General features: G+C 40.4%; 1 protein-coding gene across 1 annotated transcript in view; it reads right to left on the bottom strand.

The window, feature by feature from the left end:
• Window positions 1-2,588: 2,588 nt before the first annotated feature.
• Window positions 2,589-9,928, bottom strand: part of REEP3 (receptor accessory protein 3) — a 35,283-nt gene continuing 27,943 nt past the window's right edge. The window contains exons 6-8 of the mRNA XM_054174761.1: window positions 8,542-8,689; window positions 6,140-6,291; window positions 2,589-4,626 (exon numbers count right to left, since the gene is read on the bottom strand). Coding sequence (XP_054030736.1) covers window positions 4,570-4,626; window positions 6,140-6,291; window positions 8,542-8,689 — 357 coding nt within the window. The 3' untranslated portion in view covers window positions 2,589-4,569. The remainder of the gene's footprint in view (window positions 4,627-6,139; window positions 6,292-8,541; window positions 8,690-9,928) is intronic.

The following is a 9,928-nucleotide window of genomic DNA, read 5'->3' as shown; positions in this document are numbered from 1 at the left end:
TATAGAGGGGCTTTGTTTTGCTTTTGAGGTTTGAGCCTCTCTCCCCCCCCGTTTGCCATAGCAAGAAATTCTTTGAGCACTGTCACAATGACCTCCCCTTCACATTCAGTCCAGAACTATAATTATTGGAAAGACTGAATGAAATGGCACAGCTCACTCAGAAAGCTGCGAGTGCCACGCAACACGAGGTATGCTGCCCAGGAGGAGCTAAGTGAAGGCCAAAGTGCTGCTTACCTTGGAACTGTGACAGCATGGATAAAAGGGACTCAGTCATTTCTAAGCTTCCTCATCCATCTACTCATTGTAAAGTAGCAGACAGAAGTGAAATCCTAGGTTTTATGTGACATCCTTAGTCTCTGCTCCAGCTGCTTTCATGATTGCTACCTTAATTCAAACAACGCAATCTGTGGATGAACCTTGGCAAAGGCAGGGAGAAACAAGTAAGACAGGACCATTTATTCCTGAATAGATCTACAGAAAGGATGGAAATACTGGCCCAGGCTGCCCAGAGAGGTTGCAGAGTCTCCTTCTAGAGACTTTCAAAACCCACCTGTATGCCTTCCTGTGTGGTCTGCCCTAGGTGATCCTGCTCTGTCAAGGCGAAACCTCAATGGCAGTTTAAGTCACACCACAAAGTTTTGAAAGTTTCTAACATTCAGATATCTTGTTCCTGTGCTGGAATACTTCGAGTAAATAACAGAATACAGATTTACATAGCGACTGGTTTGTTAGTAACTCGGGTAATAAAATAACCACTGCATCCTCCTCAAAGCAGCATTTATTAAAGATAGTATCAAGGTAAGTCAATGCTTAATGAAGCTTTCCCTCCTACAAATATGTAAACAAATTGACAGCAAGTTATTATTACAATATAAAAATTAAAGCTGATATTGCAAGTTTTAAAAATTACTAACTTCAGTCTCAATGTAGACAGTCTCTGGTCTGTAGCATTTAAAAATACAAGCCCTTGAAAAATGTTAAAGCACTGCCTTTGCACAAACATTTCTGTAGAAAAATATTTTAAAATACCAACTTCCCATTAATAAAAGCAACACCAAAAATAAAATGCATCTTCTGTCGTGAACACCATGTCAAATGTATTTACTCCACCATTCTGTTCCACCAAATTACCTTCTGATAATTTAGAAGTTCATCATAGTTTGCAAAAATTATCTGGGATAATATTCACTTACTGTCACACAGCAAAGCAATTAGCATGAAGTAATTGGCAATTACCTTGTGATCAGTCTGGCCTAAGCTTATTCGCCACTGAAGCCAATGTGATCTCAAACTGTGCACTTACAACATGCGTAGTAGGCTCTTGCTAAGGAATCTGCTTCCATTCAGATATCTTTTGGAAAGGCTGGAAATCTTTCTGTGATTTAAGAAGTAGTACATATTCTCTTTTAAAGTACTTTTGACCTCCATGTAATTTTTTCTTTTGGTATATTAGCAGCCCTGCTGGTGGCAGTCAGTTCTCAGGAAAATGCTTCATTTGTCAGATGATACAATTTGCCATGAACTATATTTTACATATCAAACCCCAAAAGAATGGCAAGTTGAATTTTGAGTTGTTGAACATTTTTCCAAGAAGTTTACTGGCAAGAACTAGACAGATTGCTTTTGCAGTTGCTAAGGCAAAAACGTTTGAAAATTCCCTGTACACACTTTACAAGATTGTGTTAGATTTCAAACCCAAACTAAATGCAACAAGCATTCTCAAACACCAGGATGAAAGCTAATCATGCCGTCGTGCCCTGCCAACCATCAGCTGACAATGAACAGCAAGGAAAAAAGAAATCAACATAATAAACCAGTTGAAGGATGAATTTGAAAAGATAAAGCTCTCAAGAAAAGAATTTTTACAGTAGGATATTGGACTGGAAAAAAAAACCAGCTAGGAAAACACTGGAAGTTTTATCACTTAAGACACCATCTGAGAGAACATAAGTACATTTATATGCAAGCAGTACTGAATATGACTAATACTGCCAGCTTTCCTAGTTCCATGCATAGTTCAGAAAAAGGCAATTTTATTTAGCCTTTGTCAAGACTTAAGTAGCAATTTAAGTCTGCCAAAAGTAGGCTCCAGCAGATCAGGGCATGTAGAGCAACTTGCTGACCACAAGTGTGGTAGAGGCTGAAATACTCACCTTTGAGTATTGCCCTGGAAATGTGAAGAGAACACAACCACAAGAACAGGATCAACATGAACTTGTCTTACTGTAATTCTGAGAAAAGGGCTTATCATGCTCCTTCCTGCAGATTTTGACTTCTAAAAATACAACCACTTTATTGCCATGCTTGCCAACCAGACAAACAGCATATTAAAGAAAGACATTACAGCAAGTGCTCAAGGAAGACATCCAACTGGAGAGTAACAGAGATTCCAGCCAAGGCCTACGTGAGTGTAACTTTCAAAGAGGGACAAGATCCAGATACTAAAGCTTCAGTTTGCTCTACCATTTTATATGCCTTAAAACACAGCCTTTCCTGAACGTAGATTCAGGGAAACGGATGAGAAGCACAACCAGTGCTGGGGCACAAGTGACGAACCATCCCAAGAAGGCTGCCTTTCTGAAGGCTGCCTCTCCCACGAATAGCTCCTTTATGAAAGCTGGATCCCAAGCTGCAGTTCTGGTTAGAGGATGATATCTCTGCAGTAGACTTACTAGGAGAGAGGAGCCTTCCTGTGTTGTGCTACAAAACTGCATCTTTGAGTGAAGTTACACAAGTCACACGTGCACTGCTGCAGCTTCTTTCCACAGCATTTAACTTGCTTGGGGAGGATGAAAGCACTGCATGTTCAGCATTAGGATATTTGACTGTGGCTTTGTGCTTGGCTTATGAATGCCTACAGCAGCAAGTAAGTAACACAACTCCAATACAGACCAGCTGCACTTGTACCCATGCAACTCAAACTCTGATCCAAAGTCTACAGAAGACTACTTCAAATGCCAGTATACATTAACAGGCCATTAAGTACACACCAGCAGTGAGTAGCTGCAATACAAAGAACTGCAAAAGACTTGCAGCTGACTGTCATTCCTGGGGGAAGGTATAAAGATTGGAGTCAGAGATCCAAGGATTTGAGTCAGAGATCCAAAGATAAGAGGGATCACATGCTATTTTCTCTATGAGAAAAGTAACACACTTCCCAAGACAAGCAGTAAAGTACTATCTATAGAAAGTGTTTTCTCCCTGAATCCACAGAAGAAATAGAGTCCCACAAAAAACTAAAATCAGACTAGTTCTCAGAACTGCAGAAAATAGAATCAAAGGGGACCTCAAAGTCCTTTTGACAAGTCCGTGCTTTGAATGACATTGCAAAATTAATCTCTGTGCAAAGAGTTGTGCCATGGGACTCTAGGTTAAAATGGCTAAATCAGCTAGATCTCCAAGAAAAGCTATTTGCATGTAAATGCTTAAGTAATAACTTCAGCAATATAAGACAGTACTAAGCCAATTTTAAAATCCAGCTATGATAGGGAATATACACACATACATACACATTCTCTCTCAAAGCAATGTAGAGCAAAACCAAACCAGGGCCTGAATATCATACATGGCTTCATGTCAGCATGATTTCTAATACACAGGTGATAGGCTGGTCAGATCCCTGAGGTCTATCACTGGAATTGCTACAAGTTTTAGTTACCACAATTTTAACCAAAAGCTGATATTTCTCTAGGTGAAGGAGGAAGACAGATACAAACAAAACACCAACAAAAGAAAAACAACCAACCACAAACATACACAGCCACACAAAAACACCCCAGACAGAAAAATCACACAGCCTTGTAATACATAGAAGGGCACCTGATAATATTGTTAAGCATTAGTAGCAATTATCTACAGCATCCTTACTGTACTCCAGCAATCGAGATAATTTTTTAAAGGACCTATGTAAGAATTGCTGGCATTCAGAAGACAAGTCTAACCTAAAAAGTAACTAAAATGACATGTGCAGCTGTAAATCAGTGAGTGTGCAAAACCACACAGTTTTGCATAAAGTGCTAAATGTACCCCCTGTTTGCACCTATTAGTATTCTATAAGTTTGAGAAGCTTGGCATTACGTTGTAAGAAGATGATCTTAAGGATACAACATATCTACATTGTCTTTTCTCTCCTTCCCCATCGTCATGTACTGTCCTTCAAATTACACAAAAGCCTTTTCAGGAACTGTAGTTCAGAGAAATATTTCAAGTACATCTATCTTTACATGTAAACTTGGGGACACTAAGGGTTACATTTTCACAAGTCCCAAATCTTTACAACTTATGCTAATTCAATTGGACCTGGCACTATTTCAGTCTGTTGAGTAATTCTGCAAAACGGCTGTTTCCTGTTACTCACTTAATTTCCACTGGGTGCTGAAACTCATAACTTGTCCAGATTTAAGTCTAAACAATAAGCAGTTAAACAATTTAGGTTCATAAACCCAAGTCCTATCATCCCTATTCATATGTACTCATTATATGAATCATCCACAGCTCTTTAACATTTGACACACTGAATTCAAGTTAGTACAATACAGCAGTTTTTCTTGCAGGCATTGTGCAATACACTTAGAAGTATACAGCAGGTCTCTTCTTCACTCTGTATTTTAGTGATCCATACCGTATCTGCAGAGAAAAAAGAAGCCACACAAATTATAACTTCAGAGATGACATCACTTCAGGCAGAATACACTGCTTACCTTCCCACTAATTCAATCTAGTAAGCATCTCTACATGTACTTGGGACAGTCCAGTTTCAGTAAGAGAACCTACCTATGACTGAATGAGATAGTTTCAACAAAGTTACAAGGATCAAGTGCCAGGTCTTGCACTTGGGTGACAGTAACCCCACTGTAAGCTACAGACTTGGGGATGTGTGCTTAGAAACTGTGATTCAGAGGCAGCCGGGGGTGTTGGTTGACATTCTGCTGATCATGAGTCAGCAGTGTGCCCAGGTGGCCAAGAAAGCCAATGGCATCCTGGCTTGTATTAGAAACACTGTGCCCAGCAGAACAGCAAGGTGATCATCCCCCTGTACTCTGCCCTGGTAAGGCTACACCTTGAGTATTGTGTTCAGTTCTGGGCCCCTTTCTGTAGGAAGGACATTGAGGTGCTGGAGCGTGTCCACAGAAGGGCAACAAGGCTGGTGAAGGGCCTGGAGCACATGGCCTACAAGGAGCATCTGAGGGAGCTGGGCTTGTTCAGTCTGACGAAGCAGAGGCTGAGGGGAAACCTCATTGCTCTACACAACTACCTGAAGGGAGGTTGGAGCAAGGAGAGGGCCAGCCTCTTCTCTGTGACAGCATTAGAGCAAATGGTTTCAAGCTGCATCAGGGGAAGTTCAGGCTGGATATTAGGAAATATTTCTTCACCAACAGGGTTCTCAAACATTGGAATGGTCTGCCCAGGGCACTGCTGGAGTCACCATCCCTGGAGGTGTTCAAGCAGCATGTAGACCTGGTGCTTAGAGACACAGTTCAGTGTTCACCTTTCAGTACTGGGTCAAAGGTTAGACTGGGTGATCTTGGAAGTCTCTTCCAGCAGACATGTTCTGCGTGAACTGGGCAAGAAGGGTATGCCTGAACTGTTTTCCCAGAATTACCAAAACACTTGTAGGAGATTCGACAGAGATTTATCCTGAGGTATCTTCAAACTGCTATACATGCAAGCACAAAGCACTTCTCACACAGGATCTTCCCTTTCCAGGCTACAAGTCTCAGCAAGCCATGTATCTATGTGAACTGAAAAAAATCCCAGTCGTCTTTAATGGATTAACCATCAGATGTTGAAGTGTACAACCAGAAGGTGCAAATGCAAGTGCCAATACAGCTATGTGCACCCTTCCAAGGGGAGCAGTTCCTGCAGTTTGGGCCTGGTGGTGCCAGAGTTCGCATTACAAGCACTATTTCATCTCATCTCCTCTCCCTTTTTCCTCTCTTAATTCCCTTTGTTAAACACCCCAAAGTCCAAGAGCTCCAAGCTCAGATATTGTTATCACACACTTCCTTCTCCACTTCACATTCTGTAAGTCAGTTATCACTGACAACCCCTCTGGGGTCAAGGAGAAAAGAAAACAATTCTGCATTTTTAGAGACGCCTCGGGCCGCTGTTGAACTCCACACCTCAGGACAACACTTGCCTCTTTACGGCCTTTAACAGTTTTCACAGATTTCATGCTCTGAGTTCTTCGAAGACCTCTCTGAGCAAACATTTCATCCTCTGAATGTGTCCCCTCCATCTCTTCATCTGTTTTATCATCCCCAGGATTTTTTTCCAGCGGAGTTTTGTAACCTTTAAAAAACAGTTTCACAGAAACGTTTATTAAGTGACTAACTTTTAGATTTTCTAAGCAAGCCAGGAGGTCCATTTTTAACACACATCCTTTATTCTTTTAGGAGATTCAGTCAGACAGCTGTTTCAAAACAGCTAAACATCTACTCTGTCAGGAGCTTGTTACTTAGAATTCTGCCTTTTCTAAGTAAGAGGCCACCTTGTTCCATAGGTGTGTAATGTAGTGGTGACTCAAATGCCAGAAATTAAACCATCAGTCTGATAAGATATTCTGCTTTACACTGAACTGCAAAAACCTCAGTGGTCACCCTGAGAAGCACTTCATGGTTTTGGCCACAATCGCTGTGGGAGAGGGGTTAGACTATATGATCTTTAAAGATCCCTTCCAATACAAATGATTCTATGATTCATAGGATCTTTCTTCATTCTCTCATACCTCTCTGCATATTAAATGCAAACTTCCTCTCAGATCGACACAATGTCGGAGTACTTTTTAGGGGTTGTCAGCATCCCGCAAAAACAGGACCAAGATCATACTGGAGATTGTCACTAGAGGGAGCAAACTACTTTAAAAAGGTCTGAAAAGCACCTTGGGTTCCAAAGGCCCTGAATCCAAATCACACACCTATCACAAAGCCCCCCAAAGTAATCTGGTTCTTTCCTGTCACCAAGCTCTGCTTTTATAAGGCCATTCCCCAAAATCACAATTTGTAACACTCAGGGAGACCTCTTCCTCTCCAACCTCATTTTCTGTTCAATGTACACCTCATCTTAAGACAGTATTTCATTTTAGGCTTCATTTGATGATTTTCCTTTGATAATTTCATTTTTATCTGAGAACTAGAATCGCACTCACCTGCTCTACAGCTGCTTAAGGTAGACTTGCCTCTTCTGCCACTCTAGCAGCCACATCTCTGCCTCCAACACTACTTAATCTTTTTTACTAGATAAGACTTGAATTGTATCTGCTAACCAATACAGTTTCTGACTAAGTGTTTGCAGTGACACCAGGACTTCCTTATCTCTCTCTTACAATACCTGTTCTAATGCACTTGCCTGTTTCACAACAAGCTTACTGGCACCTCAGTCACCCCAAGACATCATTCATAACCAGGCCTTTTCAACTGATTTCCACAGGAACTCCCAGCTGGTTAAACTGGCATTCTGACATGCGAGACTGGATCTTGTGATTGGCGTTTATTCACAATGTATACACCATACCTCAGTAATCTTTTTTAAAATTGGGAGTATTTTCAAGCTATTTCAGATAGATAACTAGTGCTGAGGAACAGATGCTGCACAACCTCAAAAACCCCATGAGCTACTACGTGATTCCTGGAACTCCACAAGCACCGCCCCTCCTCAAACGGAGCAATGAAAGAGTAGTGAGGTGAGACATCGGAACACTGCCCAGGGAGGTGGAGTCAGCATCCCTGGAGATGTTCAAGAAGCACGTAGAGGCAGTACTTCAGGGCAGGGTTTAGTCATCATGACAGCTGGGTTATGGTTGGACTCCACTTGAAGGTCTCCTCCAGCCCTTGTGATTCTATAAACCAGAGCTATTTCTTCTGTGGGAAATGCCAAGTACTTTACATTGCAGCCTCACCATTTGAAAAGGTACAATTGGCAACCTTCCATTGTCAGCCTTCCACTGAAACTTTCCTTCACAAATCACAGGCTCAAGAGCAAAATTATACTGATAATGTGTAACAAAATAGTAAGACTAATAATAAAATAACTCTACAAAAACATATTGGTCACCACAATATCTTTGAAGTGTTGATGACAACTTAATGGTGGTGATAGGTTATTCCTATCACTACAAGCAATTCTGCAGTTTGAACAATTACAGACCTAGTGAATTAATTTCCATTAATTTCCTCTTCCTATTTAATTGAGCTTCCATAAATTTTCATGTTTAGCTGTACTATGTTAGTCACAGAAACACCACTTAATCACTCTTTTTTTTTAACCTCCAATTATGCTTTATTTTGGCAAAGAATTCTCTCATCTTTGCAGTTAGCAATGAGTAATGAGTGGACTATGTACATTAGTGGTTGTAAGAATATAGTTCAAGGAGGATTTCAGCTGTCACAATGTATCCTGCTCAAGTCAGCTGTGTTAAAATGTACTGGAATTAAAGTTGGAGGCCTTTTCCATTTCTAGACAGGGTAAATATATTTCTCTTTTCCGCTTCTGTCTTTGGTGACTTGGTTCTTTTAGCTAGAAAAATAAGAGAGAGATACTCACCTGAAGATTCACTTGCAGAGGCTCTGGTTTTCTTTTTTGCTTCTGGTAATGTCTGATAGGGTCTCTGTCCTACAGGCTCATCTCCTTGTATAGTAGTCAAATCATGCATACTGAAACTTCTCAGTTTCTCAGTTATTGCACCTTGACTCTGAAATACAACAACAGCACCTTTGAAACCAAAGCAGGGTATTAGCTGTTTGAGTTGGGTTAAGATGTTTGAGTCCATGCTTCCTTGGTTGCACTACTAAATTAATTGAATGCAGTAGATTTACATTTGCTTTATGTATTGCTTTTACCCAAACTTAACTGTAAAGCTGACCTGTGTACTGCTCCTGGACAAAAACAACTTACAGATAAGCTAGCAGTTTCATTTGAAATGTCTCATTTCACTCCCTCAATCTGAGCAAATAATGGCTTTTTGGGCCAGGGCAAATATTTGAGAGAAATGTTCAATTCACATGAAACATGAGATTCCTGTAGCAGGGCACTGTAGTATGACTGAGTTTAAAACTTCCATTTTATAAATGGTGGTACAAGACAAAGAAAGATTGCCACTATTTTATTTCAATATGCATAAGAAAGGAAGAAAGTGTTAAAAATACACTCCACAACATTAACTGAGAAAGTGGCAGGACTACAAAAGCTCTACTTGACAGAAATTTGAAACTACAAACCAAAGAGGTGCTGCTTGGACAGGAGGCTGGCAAGTTCTCCTACTGATGTAGCTTTACTGACAATACCAACCCCAAATCCGATGCCACATAAGGACAGCCGATCGTATTTGAACATATTTCTTCTCTGTCTTTACATCTTTTGTACATGAGACATCTAGAAAATTCCACTTTGGAAAGAAGAGTTGTCAAGCAACTTTTCATCTTACATCAGATGATGTTATTATTAAAGCACTGAAGATTAATTTATTAAGTAACTAAAAGAACAAGCACATTACTCAATGTCATGTTAAAATAACATTTAATTCTTCACTGTCTGGCATATGAGGGGGAAAAAAAATTAACTGTTTCAGAAGAAGGCTGACAAGCTTGTGCACGATTCCCACTTCAAGCAAGAGTTCAAGATTTTTATCTCAGTCTTTCAAATAAAGTTTTACTTCAAAACTCCTTATTTGAGCACTATACAAGCTAGTAGTGGCAGAAAAGTGAGTGAAATTCCACACACCTTTCTCTGCAACAGCATCAGCATAAGGCAGTCCTTGAACCACTGGCCACAGACATTTGTTCCTACCCTCATGACAACTGTTTGCAGATGGTAGACCCATAAACTAAATTATTTCATGTTAAAAATAGCCACATGAAGAGACAAAAGAGTCAAACACTTTAAGCTTGCGTGGCTACCAAAAGGCATGGGGACAAAGTGGCTGGAACCTAAA

This window comes from Dryobates pubescens, chromosome 30, assembly GCF_014839835.1.
Source record: "Dryobates pubescens isolate bDryPub1 chromosome 30, bDryPub1.pri, whole genome shotgun sequence".
In the NCBI taxonomy this organism is placed as follows: domain Eukaryota; kingdom Metazoa; phylum Chordata; class Aves; order Piciformes; family Picidae; genus Dryobates; species Dryobates pubescens.
Note: the sequence above shows the minus strand (reverse complement) of the source record. Positions and strands in the feature narration are given on the sequence as shown.